General features: G+C 47.5%; 1 protein-coding gene across 2 annotated transcripts; it reads left to right on the top strand.

The window, feature by feature from the left end:
- The first annotated feature begins 165 nt into the window (after positions 1–165).
- Positions 166–18,150, top strand: RPN1 (ribophorin I). Of its 2 annotated transcripts, none has more exons than XM_081245207.1 (10): positions 166–510; positions 3,372–3,436; positions 4,881–5,187; positions 8,896–9,105; positions 10,106–10,298; positions 11,385–11,484; positions 12,273–12,411; positions 12,652–12,771; positions 16,181–16,426; positions 17,575–18,150. In XM_081245207.1, exons 1-10 carry the CDS (start codon positions 247–249, stop codon positions 17,755–17,757), a joined length of 1,827 nt encoding a protein of 608 aa, XP_081101333.1. In that variant the 5' UTR covers positions 166–246; the 3' UTR covers positions 17,758–18,150. The 2 variants fall into 2 exon arrangements, with proteins under 2 accessions (XP_081101333.1, XP_081101332.1); XM_081245206.1 differs by having other exon boundaries at positions 173–393.
- The last annotated feature ends 1,124 nt before the right edge of the window (positions 18,151–19,274 follow it).

Genomic DNA, 19,274 nt, shown 5'->3' with positions numbered 1-19,274 from the left:
CCTTTATCTTTGCCAGTGTTACCTCTGTGGGAGAGCGGTGGGGCGGCCAGGGCGCTTCCAGGGACCTGAGACCGGCCAGGGCGCGCAAGCAGGCGCCTGGCGGGCCGCCCGTTGCCATGGAGACGGGGTCCTCGCTCCTGGGCGCCGCCATCTTGGGGCGCCGGCGGGCCCAATGGGCGGCTGCGCCGTGGCGGACACGGGGTGCACGAGCGGGTGGGCCACCTGCGGCCCAGCTCATTCACGGCCATGGAGGCGCCCGCAGCTCGCCTGCTGCCGCTGCTGCTGCTGATCGGGGCCTGGGCCCCGGCGCCGGGCCGCGCCTCCGCGGATGCGCCGCCGCTGATCAACGAGGACGTGAAGCGCACCGTGGACCTGAGCAGCCACTTGGCCAAGGTGACGGCCGAGGTGGTCCTGGCGCACGCGGGCGGTAGCTCCTCGCCCCGCGTCGCCTCCTTCCTGCTGGCTCTGGAGCCCGAGCTGGAGGCCCAGCTGGCGTACCTCGGCGTGCAGGTGAGCGGGGCCCGGGGACACGGGCCGGCCGGGAGGACCGGCGCCCGTCCCCGCCCCGGACACGTCAGCCCCGGCCGGCGGCGTGGGCGGCTGGGCCCGTGGCCTGCGGGGCGCCGCGAGGTGGTGCGGCTGGAGAGCGGATTCGCCAGGGAGGTGGGCTCCGTCCAGTGCGATCGCAAATGGAGCAGCTCCCCTGCTTCCAAGTTTGGAATCGTTTGAAACCGCTGTTAATATAACGCACTTCTTACGGTTACGAACGGGGCTTCAAAAAATTTCCTTTTCCTTAAAATTAGTTTAAAAGCTCGTGCAAGTAATACAGTACAGAAGGGGAAAGTCCAGTTCTCTCCCTTTCCCCGGCCGGTTCTCATTCTTACCGTAACGCAATAAATGCCTCCCAACTTTGCTTCTGTTCTGCCATGCATTTCCGTGATCATTTTTACGCCTCTCAAGGAAACAGTGTTGGCTTTGGGAATAGAGGGAATATACGTATACAGAGGTTTGCCTTCTATTATTGTTTTCCTTAAACACCATCCAGTAAGTGATTACCCGGTTACTGGTTTGGAGAATAGTCATTCCAGTGTCGTATTTCTTCTTAGCATACCTGACTGCTGAATTTGGAGCTATAAAGTTGCCTTTATGGGGATCATGCTTCTGAAATGACTCCTGTTTCCTTCTCATGCTTTGTCCATGATGAAACACGCAGTTTTACTTAAAGGTTTGTGGAAGGATGAATTAAAACTTCATTTGAATGTTCTGAATGTTAAATCCCATTCTTTTATAAAAGCTAATTATCATCTAGTGAGGTTGCCACAGTATAACAAGACGACAGCAGAAGCTATCTGGCCATCATGCCGGAGAGCGCTTACAAGCTGGGTTATGGTACTGGTACTGGTGTCTTATTGAGCATTTACCTGTGTCGGGTATTGTGGTAGGTATTTTAAGTACATTCTCATTTAACTCTCGTAAGAGCCCTTCGAGGTGTACTGTTTCTGCTGGTGAGGACTGTAGTCTGGGAGGTTAAGTTGTTTAACCTCCTACATGATGTCTTAGAATAAAGAGTCTGGTTAGTTTGTTTCACGCTTTGTGTGTGTGTGTTCTTCACTGTACGACATTGCCTCTTCTGGCCTAGATGGTGTGAGGTAGGGTTCTGTTGGGGTATAAAACCTGTAGTCCCATCACCAGATTTATTCGGAACCATTTTTTGATTTTTAGTCCAAGAGTGAGTGAGTGAAACGGGTGTGTGTGCTCCCTTGTACCCCTGTCCCAATGGGAAACGTAACTGGATGATAAACTTAACCAGGAAGATGTGTATTTTCCAGCAACTGACTGGGAAGCTTTGGTGAAATTGTTTCAGTGAATTATCTTCAACACTACATGTAGAACTTTGGGAACTGGTAGAAGAGGCCGTGATGATTATCGACTAGGAGCCAGTGGTTCCTTGTCTTTTTACTACCAGAGACTCATCATACTATTTTTGCTTTCATGTGGATCCTATATTTGAAATATTTTGTTTCTCTAACCTTTTATTAGATTACACATTGAATCTAGTAAATATTTAGAAGTGATAATAAATGTTTCTTAAGGCAAATCAACATATAACTGAGCGATGAGAGTTCCTCATAAGCACAAGTATACTAGAATGTTCCCACTGTGATAGGATTCTAGTAAAAGTAGTGAAATTTGTTGTTTTTATTAGGCTGTACAACTTTGTTGAGGATGATTGTATGATAACTTTTAGGCTTTTTGGAATATTACAAATAGCTTTCTCATTATAGCTTTGTATACCCTATTGGGAAGCACTGCTCCAGTCTTAAAAGGTGGTCTTAAATTTTTTTTCTTTTGGTGGAGGTTGGGTTGGCAAAGAGATCAGTGCTGTGTGTGTAAGTTTTTTCCTTAGAATCTGTTCCACAGTCTCATTCAAGATGCCTACTCTTTCTCAGAAAGACCCTGCAGCCTGCTGGAGTTGGCATCCTTTTCCTGGTTGCACAGGTGGTTGCAATGAAGGATAATAAAAGAGTGTGCCACACAGTGGCCATTGCTTTTGCCACTGTTAACTTCTTTTGCGCAAGTAAAATCAGTTTTGGTTATGCATGAGACTTTTCTTCTACAACAATACATAGGGACTTCCTTGGTGGTGCAGTGGTTAAGAATCCACCTGCCAGTGCAGGGGACACGGGTTCGAGCCCTGGTCCAGGAATATCCCACATGTCATGGAGCAACTAAGCTCGTGTGCCACAACTACTGAGCCTGTGCTCTACAGCCCTTGAGCCACAACTACTGAGCCCATGCACCGCAACTACTGAAGCCCACACCGCACACTCTGGGGCCTGCATGTCACAGCAAGAGAAGCCACTGCAATGAGAAGCCCACGCACCACAACGAAGAGTAGCCCCTGCTCGCCACAACTAGAGAAAGCCCTTGCGTAGCAACGAAGAGCCAACGCAGCCAAAATAAAAAATGAAAAAATAAAAATAATACTGGGAGTTTTTCTATGCATAGCCATATTGGAATGTAAATGAAGAAGAAAACATGCAGAAAGAAACCTTTCTGGCCTTTCTATTTGGAAGTGTAAACTGTATTTGGAAGCGTAATTTTAATTTGTATGCGTGTATTTGATCATTCAGGAAAATATTATGATTTTCTAGAGCATATCATACAGCTTATCCAGTGCAAAAGTAGGTCTTTTGACAGTGTTCTTGTATTTCACTTGAAAAATTGTTACTGAAACCAGAATTCAATCTTTGCAAAGTTCTGGTGGTTTGAATGTTTTAATGTGGACTTCTGCGGCAGTTAGTTAATTGTTGACTCAAAATTTAGAGACTAAAAGACAAAAAAGAATAACTTCCTTTGTCCTTTTACAGGTGAAGGGAGAGGATGAGGAAGAGAACAATCTGGAAGTACGAGAAACCAAAATTAAGGGTAAAAGGTAAGGTAACAGTCAGAATATCTGTGTCTGTCTTGCCTTGTCTGGTTGTAGGTTACATCAGGGCTGGAGTCATAACTAGGAGAGCCGCTTAGAATGGGCCCAGCGCGTTAGAGGCTGTCTCAGCTAACAGAGTGTGTGGTAGCAGGCGACAGGTTTCCTGCATTCTGGACCCACTTATGATGTCTTCTCTGAGTCCTAGTGCTGAAATTGGACTGCCCTGAGAGTGGCAGTGTGTTTCACAACAGGAAAGTCGCTACTTCCATGCCAGATCAGGTCTCTAATCTATGGGGGTAGGGATCCCCAGCCAATAGATGGGAAACTGGTGGGTGAGACCTGCAGGCAGTTTGCCTCAGCTGACACCCTCCCATCGCTGCTTGGCTACTGTCCTGTTTCCAAGGGGTAGACAGCCTTACCACACCTCCTCGCCAGCCTTCAGGGCACTGAAAGTGATGCCTTTTATTTTATTTTATTATTATTATTATTATTTTTTTTAATTTTTGGCTGCGTTGGGTCTTTGTTGCTGTGCGGGCTTTCTCTAGTTGCGGTGAGCGGGGGCTGCTCTTCGTTGTGGTGCACGGGCTTCTCATTGCAGTGGCTTCCCTTGTTGCGGAGCACAGGCTCTACGGTGTGCGGGCTTCAGTAGTTGTGGCACGCGGGCTCTAGAGCGCAGGCTCAGTAGTCGTGGCGCAAAGGCTTAGTTGCTCCGCGGCATGTGGGATCTTCCCGGACCAGGGCTCGAACCCGTGTCTCTTGTGTTGGCAGGCAGATTAACCACTGTGCCACCAGGGAAGCCCAAAAGTGATGCTTTTTCGCGGGAGGTAGACTGAGCTCTTTGAACATGAAGCCTGGGTTTGAACTTGCCTTCTTCTCTGCTTTAACCTCAGTACCTAGCAGGGGGCCTGGCACTTGTTATTTATTTTAAAACACTTTACTAAGGATAGTTTTCAAACACACGTTAAAAAGCAGGAAGGGGCTTCCCTGGTGGCACAGTGGTTAAGAATCCGCCTGCTAATGCAGGGGACACGGGTTCAAGCCCTGGTCCGGGAAGATACCGCATGCTGTGGAACAACTAAGCCCGTGTGCCACAACTACTGAGCCCGCAAGCCACAACTACTGAGCCCGCGCGCCACAACTACTGAAGCCCGCGCGTCTAAAGCCCATGCTCCACAACAAGAGAAGCCACCACAATGAGAAGGCCACGCACTGCAACGAAGGGTAGCCCCCGCTCGCTGCAACTAGAGAAAGCCCGCATGCAGCAACAAAGACCCAACCCAGCCAAATATAAAATAAATAAATTTTTTTAAAAAGGCTTAAATTAATAGGTTGAAGGTAATCTCTTAGAAGTAACTGCTTTTATCTTGGTACAAAATTTTGCTGTGACTTTAAGCTGCTGCTCTCTTTTCAGTTTCTTGATCTCTCTTGTTTCTCCTCATTCTTGCTCTAGCGGGAGATTCTTCACCGTCAAGCTCCCAGTCGCTCTTGATCCCGGGGCCAAGATTTCAGTCATTGTGGAAGCCGTTTATACCCATGTGCTTCAGCCATATCCAACCCAGATCACCCAGTCGGAGAAACAGTTTGTGGTGTTTGAGGGGAACCATTATTTCTACTCTCCCTACCCGACCAAGACACAGACCATGCGTGTGAAACTCGCCTCCCGAAACGTGGAGAGCTTCACCAAGCTGGGGAACCCCACGCGCTCCGAGGACCTCCTGGATTACGGACCTTTCCGCGATGTCCCTGTCTACAGTCAGGTGGGCCCTTGTGGAGTCCAGGCCACCCCTGTCCACTGCAGAGCATATCTCCTGTGGGGGTGACTACGCATGGAGGGGCTTGGGTGGGAATCCAAAGCACTATGTCAGATCATCCCCAGAGTTTTAACCTGCCGAGAAGTGACTCCGTGGGGCTCACTGTCCTCATTCTGGGAGTTCAGATACAGGCTGGGGCTTGAGGAGGACTTTTTAAAGGAGGTGGGACGTGGGGGAGCAGGAAACAAGGCATTCTGGGCAGAGGCGACAAAGCGGGGACAAAGGCGCGGGGATGGGAAAATGTGAGCTCTGCTGGCCCTGGTGGCTGGGGTTAGCTGCTGGTGGTGTTGCTGAGCCTAGGGCGTGGGCCTTAAAGGCAGAGGGAGTGATGAAGGCTTAAAAAAGATGTTGTTATTATGGGACGTTTCAAACACACAGAAGTATAGAGTATGGTAAACGACAGCCATCTGTCGCTGAGATTCAGTGGTTGTCAGGCTATTGCTACAATGCTTCAGCTGTCCTTTCTCTATCTTTTCTTTGCTCTGTACTCTCAGGATAGAGTTTTTGAAGTACAGGTTTTCAAATCAAAGCATATGAACATTTAAAAATTTCTTGCTGTATTGCCAAATGCTTTTTCAGAAAATTTAGCCAATTTATTATGGCACCAGCACTATGAAACTGCCAGTTTCCCCATACCTGTGCCAGTATTGGCATTAAATGCTGTTAACTACAATTATAATAAAATAACAAAGTAAAATAACCTTATCTTGTCTACTTCTTGGACTTTTGGGAAAGAAACGTGTTTTTCTGGTCCTTTTGTCCTTTTTTTTTCTTCCACTTTTTTTTTATTTTTATTTTTATTAATTAATTTATTTATGGCCACGTTGGGTCTTCGTTTCTGTGCGAGGGCCTTCTCCAGTTGCGGCAAGTGGGGGCCACTCCTCATCGCAGTGCACGGGCCTCTCACTATCGCGGCCTCTCCCGCTGCGGAGCACAGGCTCCAGACGCGCAGGCTCAGCAGTTGCGGCTCATGGGCTTAGTTGCTCCACGGCATGTGGGATCCTCCCAGACCAGGGCTCGAACCCGCGTCCCCTGCACTAGCAGGCAGACTCTCAACCACTGCACCACCAGGGAAGCCCCTCTTCCACTTTTAATGAGATTAAATTGACATACAGCACTGAGTAAGTTCAAGGAGTACAGCATCATGATTTGACTTATATCATGAAATGACTGTCACAGGGAGCTTAGTGCACATTCATCATCTCATACAGACACAAAATTAAAGAAATAGGTACCTGTTCAGACCTTGGCTCCAGTTTTGGTGCTTCATATATAAATTATATGCGACGAGGGGCTGTGAAATTAAAAAAAAAAAAGTTAAGGAAATAGAAAAAAATTTTTTCCTTGTGATAAGAACTCTTAGGATTTACTCTCTTAGCTTTCATATGTAATGTACAGCAGTGCTAATTATATTTATCACATTGTACGTCACATCCCTAGTACTTATTTATGTTACAGCTGGAAGTTTGGACCTTTTGACCACTTCCTCCAATTCTCCCTCCGTCCCGTCTCTGCCTCTGGGGGCCACAAATCTGATATCTTTCTCTATGAGTTTGTTTGCTTGGTTTTTGGTTTTCAAAGTGTCATTAACCTACAACACTGTGTTAGTTCCTGTTATACGATATATTGATTCGGTATTTCTGTACATTTCAAAACGAGCACCACAATAAGTGCAGTTAAGATATGTCACCATACAAAGGTATTGCATAGTTATTGACTTCCCCACACCGTACATTTCGTACTTGTCTCATTTATTTTGCAACTGGAAGGTTGTACCTCTTAATGTGCCTCACCTATTTCTCTCCTTCCCTGACCTCCCCCCCACCTCTGGCAACCACCTGTTTGTTCTCTATAACTCTGTTTCTATTTTGTTCATTTGTTTTCTAGATTCCACATATAAGTGAAATCATACAGTATTTGTCTTTTTCTGATTTATTTCATTTAGCATAGTACCCTCTAGATCCATCCATGTTGTCACACATGGCAAGGTTCCATTCTTTTTTATGACTGAGTAGTGTTCCACTGTGTGTGTGTGTGTGTGTGTGTGTGTATCTCACATCTTTATCCATTCATCTATTGATGGGCACTTAGGTTGCTTCTGTATCTTGGCTGCTGTAAATGAGGCTGCTATGAACTTTGAGGTGCATACAACTTTTCTAATGAGTGTTTTTCATTTTGTTTGGATAAATACCAGGAGTAGAGTTGCTGGGTCATACGGTAGCTGTATTTTTAATTTTTTAAGGAACCTCCATACTGTTTTCTGTTGTGGCTGCCCCAGTTTACACGCCCCGCCACAGTGCATGAGGTTTCCTTTTTCTCTACATCCTCACTGACACTTGTTATTTATTGTCTTTTGATGACGGCCATTCTGACAGGTGTGCAGTGGTAGTAGCTCATTGGGGGTTGATTTGCATTTGCCTGATGATTAGCCATGTGGAGCATCTGTTCACTTGCCTGTTGGCTCTCTGAATATCTTCCTTGGAAAAATGTCTATTCAGATCCTCTGCCCATTTGTAAACTGGGTCCTTTGTTTTTTGATGTCAGGTTGTAGGAGTTCTTTGTACAGTTTGGATGTTAATCCCCTATTGGCTGTATCATTTGCAAATATCTTCTTCCATTCAGTAGGCAACCTTTTCATTTTATTGGTAGTTTCCTTAGCTGTACAACAGCTTTTTAATTTGATGTTTTTCTGGTCTTTTTGTAATTTTACTTTTAAAAAAATTTGTTATTCAGTTTATTTAAATTAAAAAGAAACAAAACAGTTCACCCATTTCTCCCACCCATACCTCTGGCAACCACCAATCTGTTCTTTGTATCTGTGACCAGAAAGATTTCTTAATAGTAACTGCTGGGCCTCTGGGTTTTTTATTTGTAAAATTGGAGATAAGTAGTAATTACTTCATTGTGATGTTTTGAGGATTAAATGAAATTCTGTGCTTCTTCAGAGCTCATAAAGAGTGCCTGATACATACATACATGTCAACTCCATAAATGTTATCTTAAAAAGTTTCTTCTGTGAACTTTTCCAGATGAATTTTCTTCAGGTTAGAACAATCCAGTAATGCTACGTGTCTCCCTCAGTTATGAGTTATTTGTTAGCTCACTGGTGAGAGGTTTTGTCTTCATTAGATCTTATATTTATTTCCTAGTTACAGTTTTTCTTTATTTACAGCTTAAGATTTTATTTTATTTTAAAACTGTAAAAATTGGTTTAAAAAGATCAATTTAAAAGGCTCGTTTGCAGAAATTTGGAAAACAAGAACTACAAGGAGAAAGTAGAAATAATCTGTAATTCTGTTTCCTATCTGTGTTGAGATTCTCATGTGTCTCAGTTCAGGTACTGTTTTCTTTTTCTCACATAGTCGCTCTAAAATAAGAAGTATAGACAATTTTGTTTGTAAAACAAATGATGTTTACGTTGGCACCTAAAACAGCTTTGGGCATTCTATCTTTCCCATTAATAATGTATCGTGAATATTTCCACGTCATTGCAGTAGAGACAGCACAGTTTAACCATTCTGTTGCATACATTAGATGTGTCACAGCTTAACCATCCTGGTACTGATGCATAGGTTGATTCCAATCAATTTGCTTTAAGCTAGTGTTGATTCCTCTGTCACCAGACTTTGAGCTGCTTGTTTCCTTCCTCTCCAGGACACTTTTAAAGTACATTCGGAGAACAACAGCCCTTTCCTGACCATCACCAGCATGACCCGAGTCATTGAGGTCTCCCACTGGGGTAACATTGCTGTGGAGGAAAACGTGGACCTGAAGCACACGGGGGCTGTGCTGAAGGGGCCTTTTTCACGCTATGATTACCAGAGACAGCCGGATAGTGGCGTCTCCTCCATCCGTTCTTTTAAGGTAAGGACTGCTGGACTTGGACAGCGGGGAAGCTATGACTATCACGTCTGCCCTTTCTTTTGCTTTTTGAAAGTAGCTAATTATGGACAGTCGTTGGGATTGACTGGTGTTCAGGTAGTTGAGTGACAGTGTTAGAACCAACAGAATGTTAAAAAAAAAATCACCCCCAGGAATTCCAGTGGTTAGGACTTGGCATTTTCACTGCTGGGGCCCAGGTTCAATCCCTGGTTGGGGAACTAGCATCAAGGCCCCCAAAAATAAAAGACCCCATTTATATAAGTCAGTCATGTTTTTTAAAGAAAATTTGAATAATGGAAAAAGGAAAAACAAACCCAGGCACTAGTTTTGCTGACACTCTTTTATGCATTTCCTTTTTCTTTTATGATACTGTTTTTAAAAAACATTTGATCGTATTGCATATACAGTTTTGTATCTTTTTCTGTCTTATAAATGAAATCCTAGAAGCATTTTCACGTACTTAAGTATTACAGAAGCGCTCACTGTGCGAACAAAGGCATTACATTTTCCTCTCGATTATCAAAATGTGCTTACAGATTTGGAAATAAATAATTAAAAATAAGTAAAGATTTTTAAAAATTAGTTTAAAATATTAGGTGGAAACCCCTTTCATAAGTAAACCATAAACCACCTAGCGATTTCATGTGATTTCCTCCATCTTTAGTTTGCTTTCCTGCAAAATAACAGATTATTTTTACCTTGGTATTAAGTCTTTAGCATTTGCAAAGGTATTTATGAGTCTGTTATTTACTGTTTAGAAGAATTTGGCTACTTACCAACCTTGATTCAGAAGCAGATGAGGCATCTAGATATTTTGAAGCCTTTGGGGGGAAGTTAGACTCTCCTCAGGTTGTTCACAGTTTGGAGACTATTAAGTAGTTATGTGATGAAGAGCTTGGTGCAGGAAGTCTTTTCTGGACTTAGGATACTTCCTCTGCGTCAGTTTCTGGAGTCTTCAGAAGGTATACTCACTCTCTTGCAGACCATCCTTCCTGCTGCTGCACAGGATGTTTATTATCGGGATGAGATTGGCAATGTTTCCACCAGCCACCTTCTTATTTTGGATGACTCTGTAGAGATGGAAATCCGGCCTCGCTTTCCTCTTTTTGGCGGGTGGAAGACCCATTACATCGTCGGCTACAACCTCCCAAGCTATGAGTACCTGTATAATTTGGGTCAGTTTTCAATTGTTAGAGAGTTGAAAAGGGAAAGACTGTCTTTTTCTTTAATTTCCTGTGGGTTTGTTTTGTGTTGTGTCGTGTGTGTGTGTGTGTGTGTGTGTGTGTGAGTGTGAGATAATTGCCAGTCCTTTTAGATGGGGAGAGGGTATTCTCTTGTCATTCTTAGGAAGGCTGGGACATCAGCAACAACTTTTCATGGGTGGGTATAAATTACTGTTGTAAAAGTGATACCTGCATATGGTAATCAATTCACATAGGACAGTAAAAAGCTTCTTACCCCCAGTTCTAGCATAAGAAGGAACTGCTTAAATTCTTTACATTTGAAATATTTAAAAAATAAAAAATTCAGAGAATAATAAACACTTTTACACAAGCACCCAGAACTACTGATTATAAACATTTTGTCATATTTCCAAGTCTTTCTTTTTAAAACCTTTTTAATGCAAAATAAAGTAGAGTAAATCACACAAAACTAATGTAAAGCTCAGTAAATTATAAGAGGAACACCTTGTAGCCATCACTCAGGTGATCACTCAAGAAACTGAAATTTGCCAGCCGCTCGGAAGGCCCTCACGTACCTCCTCTTTTCCCCACAACAGTGGTCACCGTCCTGCCTTTTGGGAGCCACTCTCTTGAATGTCTTCATCGTTCTGTCACCCACTTGTATGTCTCTAGATACTCTAGTTCTGCATTTTTCAAAAAAGTTGATTTGTCTTGTCAGCCTCTAGTAATCCATAGTTTCCTCCTCCATCTCTTTTCCTCATGGTTTATCTGTTGAAGAACTTGACCTTATTTGTAGTGTAGCCCATGGTCTGGATTTTGCTGATTGCGGGTCAGAGTGCAGGGCAGCACATTCCTCTGTCTTCCGTATTTCTAGCCCACTGACAGCTGTCTCTGGAGCCTGATCAGACTCAGGTCGATCCTTTCAGCAAGACTCAGCTGATGTGTTTTCATTGAAGGCACACAGTCGGTGGTGGCTGGTGTCTCCTTTTGTGACATTCAGGGCCTAGATTCTAGTACTTTACTTACAAAAAAGACACGCACAAAACCAGTCACAGCTGTGTCTGCTTGACCCTCCAGGAGACCAGTATGCATTGAAGATGAGGCTTGTGGACCACGTGTTTGATGAACAAGTGATAGACTCTCTGACTGTGAAGATCATCCTGCCAGAGGGGGCCAAGTGAGTCTGACCTCCCTTCCTGTCTCCCTTCCTGGTGGTGCCCCTCTTGGCACCTCAGGGGGACGTAGGGTTCTAGGGCGCAGAGGGGCTTGCGTTGGAGTTTAAACTGAGACATTTGACTCAGTGAGGGCACAAGATTCGCTTATGAGCTATCCCAACACAGCCCTTTCTATGACAGGGGCAGGATTCACAGCAGGCCAGAGTGATGGCCTGAGCCCGATGAGGTGACTGGCAAAAGGAAAGAACCGCAGAGTTGAGGCAGCTGGGTGGCCTTGGGCTGTGCTCCTAGGAAGGGGAGGGATAGTGGAGGCAGCTTTGTCTTGTCCTGGGCGTGTCACACCAGGTTCAGAAGGTGGGGGGGGAGGGTGGTCTCAGATGGTACATCAGGTTCCATGGTTATAAACAGAGGGAGCTGGCTTTGGCCAGTTTAAGCAGAAAGGAAGGAATGTGGAAGGGTAAGGGATCTCATCAAATGTTGGTCTAAGTTGAAGAACCAGGCTTGGGGAAGGACAGAGCCACGGCGTCTCTAGGAGTCCAGTTGGCAGAAGCCAGTGGACGCTCACAGGGCCACCTGCCCTTGGCATGGGCGACAGAACATTCTCATACTCAGGGCTTTCTGACAGTGGGTCCGCGGTCTCGGGGGGTTGGGTGTTCCCTGTGGTGGGAGGGGAGCAGAGTGGAGTAGAACTCGTGACCCTGGAAGACCCCTTGGGGCTTGGATCCTCACTGTGAACCTGGCGGGTCAGTGCTGTTTGTCTGAGGCTCAGTTTCCTCCCGTCGGCATCTAGGAACATCCAAGTGGACAGTCCCTACGAGATCAGCCGAGCCCCTGATGAGCTGCACTACACCTACCTGGACACGTTTGGCCGCCCCGTGATCGTGGCCCACAAGCAAAACCTGGTGGAACAGCACATTCAGGACATGGTGGTACGCGCTCCACAGCCCTGCCTCCCAGGCCTCCTCCCTGGAGCGTGGCTGCAGGGTCAGGGGCTTGCCACCCTCTCCTCCTTGCCTGGAGTGGTTTGGGCACAGCCGCCTCTGGGGGCGGGGGTGGGGCAGACGGCGGGGGCAGCCCGGACAGTTGTAGGCCTGGCGAGGCCCCTTCGCCCCCAGGTTTCCGAGTCCGGGGGGACCTGTGTGTCAGCCTGTGTTCCTGGCTCCCCCCAGGTGCACTACACCTTCAACAAGGTGCTCATGCTGCAGGAGCCCCTGCTGGTGGTGGCTGCCTTCTACGTCCTGTTCTTCACCGTCATCGTCTACGTCAGGCTGGACTTCTCCATCACAAAGGTACCCAACTCAGCTGCCTGCAGAGTGCGCTTGACTCGCTTTCCCAGCGCCCGGCTGCGTGACATACGCCTCTACCCTGCCTGTAGCCTCAGCTGACAGTTACCCTAGAGACCCCTCCTTTTGTTGCTATGGTCACAGACATGCGCTATTGAAGGAGACAGGTTGCTGCTGGCAGCTAGTTCCGTGGGGAGAGGCGGTGGGCAGAGCGTGTGCCCAGAAAGGCTCCCGGGGAAGTGACTGGCAGAAGAGGTGGGGCGGGGCCTTTGGCTGGAGGGAGCAGCTTGTGGGACAGCATGGCAGACTTTCGCTGGGGCCTGTGGGTGGCAGTTGGTACTAATGAGCAAGGACGTTGGTCTGGCTGGTTCCGTAGACCAGTGAGGCTGCCCCGGGGTAGCTGCTGGCCTTGTCACGCAGAAGGGCTGAGTCTAGGTTTTACTGTGACATATCCCCATTTTCTAAGCTATAAAAATTACTTTGGTTTTATTAATTTAAAAAATCCCGAGTTTTAAAATAATTCTGCATTTAGACATTTTGCAAGAATAGTAAAACGAACTCTTGTGCACTCTTCACCTGGACGGAGTGGTTAACATTTGGCCTCGCTGTCGTACGTACCCTTCCTGAGCCGTTTAAGTTGCCCACCTCCCTTGAATACTTAACGCGTGTGCACAGCCTGACCACAAGGGCCCCGTTTCACACAGCCAGAGCACAGTGATCGAAGTTGGGAATGCGACGTTGCTCTAATAACAACCAGAACCCAGTCCAGGCTCAAATTTTGCTGATCACCCCAAGGGTAACTTCTATAGCCGTTATTTTTCATACTTCAGAATTCAGTTGAGGATGATGCATTGCATTTAGTTGTTATTATTTCCTTAGTCTGCTTTAATCTGGGACACTCCTCAGCCTTTGTAGGTAATTTAGCTTTCTTATGTTTCTCCTTGAAAATTCAGATTATGCATTTTTGGCAAGAGCATTATAAAGTGGTGCTGTGTCTGCAGTGCATCGCGTTGGGAGGTACCTGATGTCATTTGGTCCGGGGTTGGTGATACTGACTTTCCTTGGTTGAGTTGGTGCCTTTCTTGGTTTATTCACTGTAAAGTTACTATTTTTCTCTTCGCAATTAATATATAATCTGTTTGAGGCTATATAAATATCATATATATTCACCCGTTAGTTACAGTATTTATTACTAATTCTTATCTGAATCTGATAGTTGTGGTGGCTGAAAAACTATGGTGCCTTTTACCTTACCAGGTTGTTTTCTACTATAAGGAAAAGCTTTTCTTGCTGGTTGGTTGATTCATTATTCGTTTGGATTCATGTGTTTTTTTATTGGATTACTGCCCACTGTGCTGTTCCTTTTGATGCTCAAGTGTCCCAGGCTTGATTGTCTACATCATATTTTTGAGCACTTCCTTATTGTGGTGTGCAGCAATACGTTTCCAGCATATCTTGTACTTTCTCCAAGGAGCTCCGATTCCTTTCAGTGCAGAATGGTACCTGGAGACCATGATCTGGGAGCTGGTTGTGATCACTGCTTTTGGAGCATCTCTGCTCCTCAGCCCTTTCAGCAGACAGAGCCGGGAGATAAATACATGTGGTATTTGAAATATGAGTTATTCCAGTCTAACACCGAAGAGTTCTTTGCCTGGATCCCAACATCAGTGTGTTTGTTTATTTGCTGAAGTCTGTAAACAAAACAAAACAGTTCCACAGTTGCTGCACTCGTACCACTACAAACACCAAACCTACCAGTAGAGCGCCAGGTTTCTTGGCAGTTGTTTTTGTCTTTATTTTTTTTAATTTATTTATTTATTTTTGGCTGCATTGGGTCTTCGTTGCTGTGTCCAGGCTTTCTCTGGTTGCGGCGAGCGGGGGCTACTCTTCATTGCGGTGCGTGGGCTTCTCATTGTGGTGGCTTCTCTTGTTGTGGAGCACAGGCTCTAGGCTCCTAGGCTTCAGTAGTTGTGGCTCACAGGCTCTAGAGTGTGGGCTCAGTAGTTGTGGTGCGTGGGCTTAGTTGCTCCGTGGCATGTGGGAACTTCCAATATTGGGGATCAAACCCATGTCCCCTGCATTGGTAGGCGGATTCTCAACCACTGTGCCACTAGGGAAGCCTTTTTTTTTTTTTTTTTTTTTGCGGTACGCAGGCCTCTCACTGTTGTGGCCTCTCCCGTTGAGGAGCACAGGCTCCGGATGCGCAGGCTCCAGACGCGCAGGCTCAGCGGCCATGGTTCATGGGCCCAGCCGCTCCGCGGCACGTGGGATCCTCCCGGACTGGGGCACGAACCCATGTCCCCTGCATCGGCAGGCGGACTCTCAACCACTGCGCCACCAGGGAAGCCCGGGAAGCCCTCTTTTTGTCTTTAGATTGAGACTATAGTGTCAGAGTACTGTGATCCCAAGGTAGTTGCTCTGTTCTTCTTTCCCATGTTACTCATTTGAAAGGTAGTTAGGTTCATTTATGCTTGAATTTTATTCTGGTTTCTTCCTCCATCATTGGTAATATTTAATGTTGGTTGTGATACTGTAAAACATTAACAAAGTTCTAAATTGAGAATTTGAAAATGGTGTGGTTTCCTCCATCCTGTCCCACCCTGCCTTGTAGGGAACAATTTCATCAGTTCCCTAGGTAGCCTTTCTGATTTGTTTATTTTGCAAAAATAGGCCGATATTTAATTCTTATTTTCTTCTTTTGTACACAAAAGGTAGCAACAGCATATCTATTTTTCACTGTTTTTTTCACTTAACTAACGTATCCTGAAAATCACTCATGTCAGTTCGTAGAGAGCTTTCTTCCTTGTTACTTATTTTTTTATAGCTGCAGAGGACTCTCTTGTATGGATGGGTCATCGTTTATTCAACCGATTTCCTGTGTATACATCTCTGTTTTAAAGCTTTGAAAATTTATTGAGGAAAAAAAACTAATTGTGGGCCAAATCGACCTTCTGCAGGCCAGAGTCAGCCTTTGAGCATGCCCGGTTAGGGCTTCTGCAGTAGCCCACTGGTGAGGGGTTCTGGGGAGTACATGGGGTCGTGTCTGAAGGGCCGTGGCTGGCTAAGGAGATTGGGCTTCATCCTTTAGGCCCTGGAAGTCTTCCCCGGCCCGAGATGGAATTTCTCCTCCCTCAGCACCTCATACCCCCTCTCACGGTGCACCCTGGCTTTAGTATCCCTTTTATACCAGTCTGTGTGTCCTGCTGGACTTGGATGTGAACGTCTGCTTCATCTTCCTGTCCCGTCCTGCCCGTTGCTGAACCGTTCCAGGGTCAGTGTCGGCAAGAGTGTGATTCTCTGACTTTCCAAGATGGCGGCTTTTCTCGTTCGTGTGCTAGTGGTGGGTGCTCCTTGGGAGGAGAAGGTCGAAGTGGGCTCAGGGCTGATGTCATCACACGCGGTGTCTCTCCCCCAGGATCCGGCTGCAGAAGCCAGGATGAAGGTGGCCTGCATCACAGAGCAGGTCTTGACCCTGGTCAACAAGAGACTAGGTCTCTACCGTCACTTTGACGAGACAGTCAATAGGTACAAACAGTCCCGGGACGTGTCCACCCTCAACAGTGGCAAGAAGAGCCTGGAAACGGAGCACAAGGCCTTGGCCAGCGAGGTGGCGCTGCTGCAGTCCAGGCTGAAGACGGAGGGCTCCGACCTGTGCGACAGAGTAAGTGCCTGCCGCCGCCCAGTCACCCGGCTCGTTCCTGCCTTGCCCACCATGGCTTGCTTGCCGCTGGCCTGTGGGGTGGGCTGCCCAGTTATGGCCGCGTCGCGTGGTGCCGACCCTTGGGGTGGAACGAGATCTCGGCTTTTGGTTGTGAGCTGGATTTGGAGGAAGCGCTGCTGGCCTCCACAGCACTGGTGTTGAGAGCAGCTGCTTCCTCTCCTGGAGGCCAGACTGGACGAGGCTCCAGGTTGCTCGGGCTGCAGGGAGAAGCACGCAGACTTAGAATTGTGGGTTTGAATCCAGGCTCTGATTCAGAGTTTCTGAACCGGAGCAGGTTACCTAACTTGCGTGCCTCAGTTTCCTCATCTCTAAAATGGGGGAACTGTTAACCCTTACTGAGCTCACAGCAGTCATGTGAAATGAGTTAGTGCATGTGAAGCGCCAGGAACCCTGCCTAGGACGTGCTGCATGAGTTCTTGGCGCTTGTAAATGAGGCTAAAAGCCCCTGGGGTGCCCTTCTGAGCCCCCGACCACCCTCTCCACGCGCCCCCACCCACTCCTGCTCCCTCTCCGCACCCTGTGCTGTTTTCTTCCGCACACCCGCCCCTTTGTGAAACCATGTATTCGTGTGCTTAAGTATTTATTGTGCGTCAGCTTCCCGAGGGTGAGATGCCACATCTGTCGTTACTGCTGTTTTCCAGAGCGTAGAGTCGTGCCTGGCTTCATGGCTTACAAGTATTTGTTGAGTGTTGAATCAATGTGGCTATAAAAGGCCTCAGCCTGACACCCAGGTGGTGATAACAGGAGTCGCCCGCCCGCTGCCGTTGGCCCTCTGCCCAACCAAGTCCCTGGCCAAGTTTGGCCGTGGGAGGGAAGAGAACAAACGTTCACTGAGTGCCTGCATGTGTCCGGCACTGTGCCGGGCGGTGTCGGTGTCTCCACACTCGATCCTTACAGTCTCTCTACATCTGGGGCCGGGGGTGGTGAAGGGCCTGGCTCACAGGGCCCAGAGCTTGCAGGAACAGGCCTTACAGGGGGTGAAGCTGGTCTCTCCCTGCACAGCAGCCCCTCTGCCCCGGGAGGTGGTGGGTCTGTGGGGCGGGGCCGCGGAGGGCACTCGAGCCCTGCCCTGCTCTTGCCTCGGCCAGGTGAGCGAAATGCAGAAGCTGGACGCGCAGGTCAAGGAGCTGGTACTGAAGTCGGCAGTGGAGGCCGAGCGGCTGGTGGCTGGCAAGCTCAAGAAAGACACGTACATCGAGAACGAGAAGCTCATCTCGGGAAAGCGACAGGAGCTGGTCACCAAGATCGACCACATCCTGGATGCCCTGTAGCCCTGCACTTCCAGAGGGCAGGGCGGGAGTGGAGAACATCAAGGCCAGCAAATGCTGGTTCTGTGTTTTGCAAAAGGCCTTCAAGGAAGAAAGAAGCCAGGCTCTGCTTCAGGCAATACAAGAAGCTTAGTTTTTGTCCCTAAAATGTTCCTTTAAAAAAAAACAAAACCAAAAAAACTTAAATGTCATTAAAAACAGAATATTTTTGTGTTTTGAACAAAGAAATTTGTGAGTTGGTTGTGTTTGTTCTGAAGCCTAGGATATCCTTTCCACCTGTAAGCCCCCCGTTTTATGCCCTTCTGACTCCTGATGTTTGGGTATTTTACAGGCGTGTGTGTATGTTTTTTAAAGCATGTGTGACCAAATGAAAATAAAGCTGGAACGGTGAACATCTCTTCTGTTCTGTTGAAAGTCTCTCGTAACTTATTTCTTAACTTTGAGGATAGTACTTTTATCCAGTGCTTTTTATCCATTAAATAATGGATTCGCTCCTGAGAGCAAGTCTGCATGGCAAGTGTTGGTTACATTTTACATATTAGAACACTGATGCCACAAAGGTAAAGTGGCCTAGGTAAGATCCCACAACAGAGTGGGGGGGTGTCAGAGTGCTTGTGTCCTGGGCTCTTCTGGGCACTAAGGAAACAATGAGCAGAGCAGAGATGGCTCTTGTGGAGAACAGTCACGTGATCAGCACAGACTCATAGTCACCAACTGATAGAACCCTGTAAGGAAGAGGGACAGGGTCCTCTGAGGGTAAATACAGGGGAGCACTGGATGGGGATGGGAGTTGGGGAAAGCTTCCCCGAGAAAGTGGCATAGCGTGTGCCAAGGCCCTGGGGCTTGAGGACCTGAAGGGAATCCAGAGAGTGGGGTATAAAGTGTATGACACAGGGCTGCAGAGCTGGAAAAGCCCAGACAAGACAGGGCTTTATAAGTCTGCCCAGGCTTTTGGCTTGACCCTAAAGTCAAGGGAAGATTGACCCGTGTGTGAGAGACATGCTTAGCTTTGATTTGGGCTGAGAATGAACTGAAGGCTATAAGCAGATGTGGGCGAAGGCCTGCGAGCCTGTCGTGACCCAGGCAGAAGATGAAGGCGTGGGCCAGGGCGGTGATGTAGGGACACGGATGGAGTGGAGAGACTTCTGTGGGGGAATCGGCTGCGGAGTGATCAGCCCCCTCCAGTCCACTCTCCTCTCCGCCTACGGTGGGCGCCTTATCCTCCCCTAGTGAAGTCCTGCTGGTCCTTCCGGGAACAGCTTAGGTACTGCCCCCGGGAAGCCTTCCACGACCTCTGGGACCCATCCTGTTTGCTACCCTGTACCCGTCCTCCACATCGTCCAGCGCGGTCGCGACGCGTGTGATCACTGGACCAGCCCTGCTAAGGCAGAGGTCTCGTCTGATACGCTCACCGTTGTGGTATCAGCTAGATGTTCAGATCAGCGTGTGACACCCAGTGGGTGCCTTACATCTTGGTGGGGAGGGTGGCAGGATGGCTGTGCCATTCACCTAATGTGGGG

The sequence above is a fragment of the Mesoplodon bidens genome (genome assembly GCF_964165515.1).
Source record: "Mesoplodon bidens genome assembly, chromosome: 10".
NCBI lineage: Eukaryota > Metazoa > Chordata > Mammalia > Artiodactyla > Ziphiidae > Mesoplodon > Mesoplodon bidens.
This window is presented reverse-complemented; position numbering and strand designations above follow the sequence as displayed.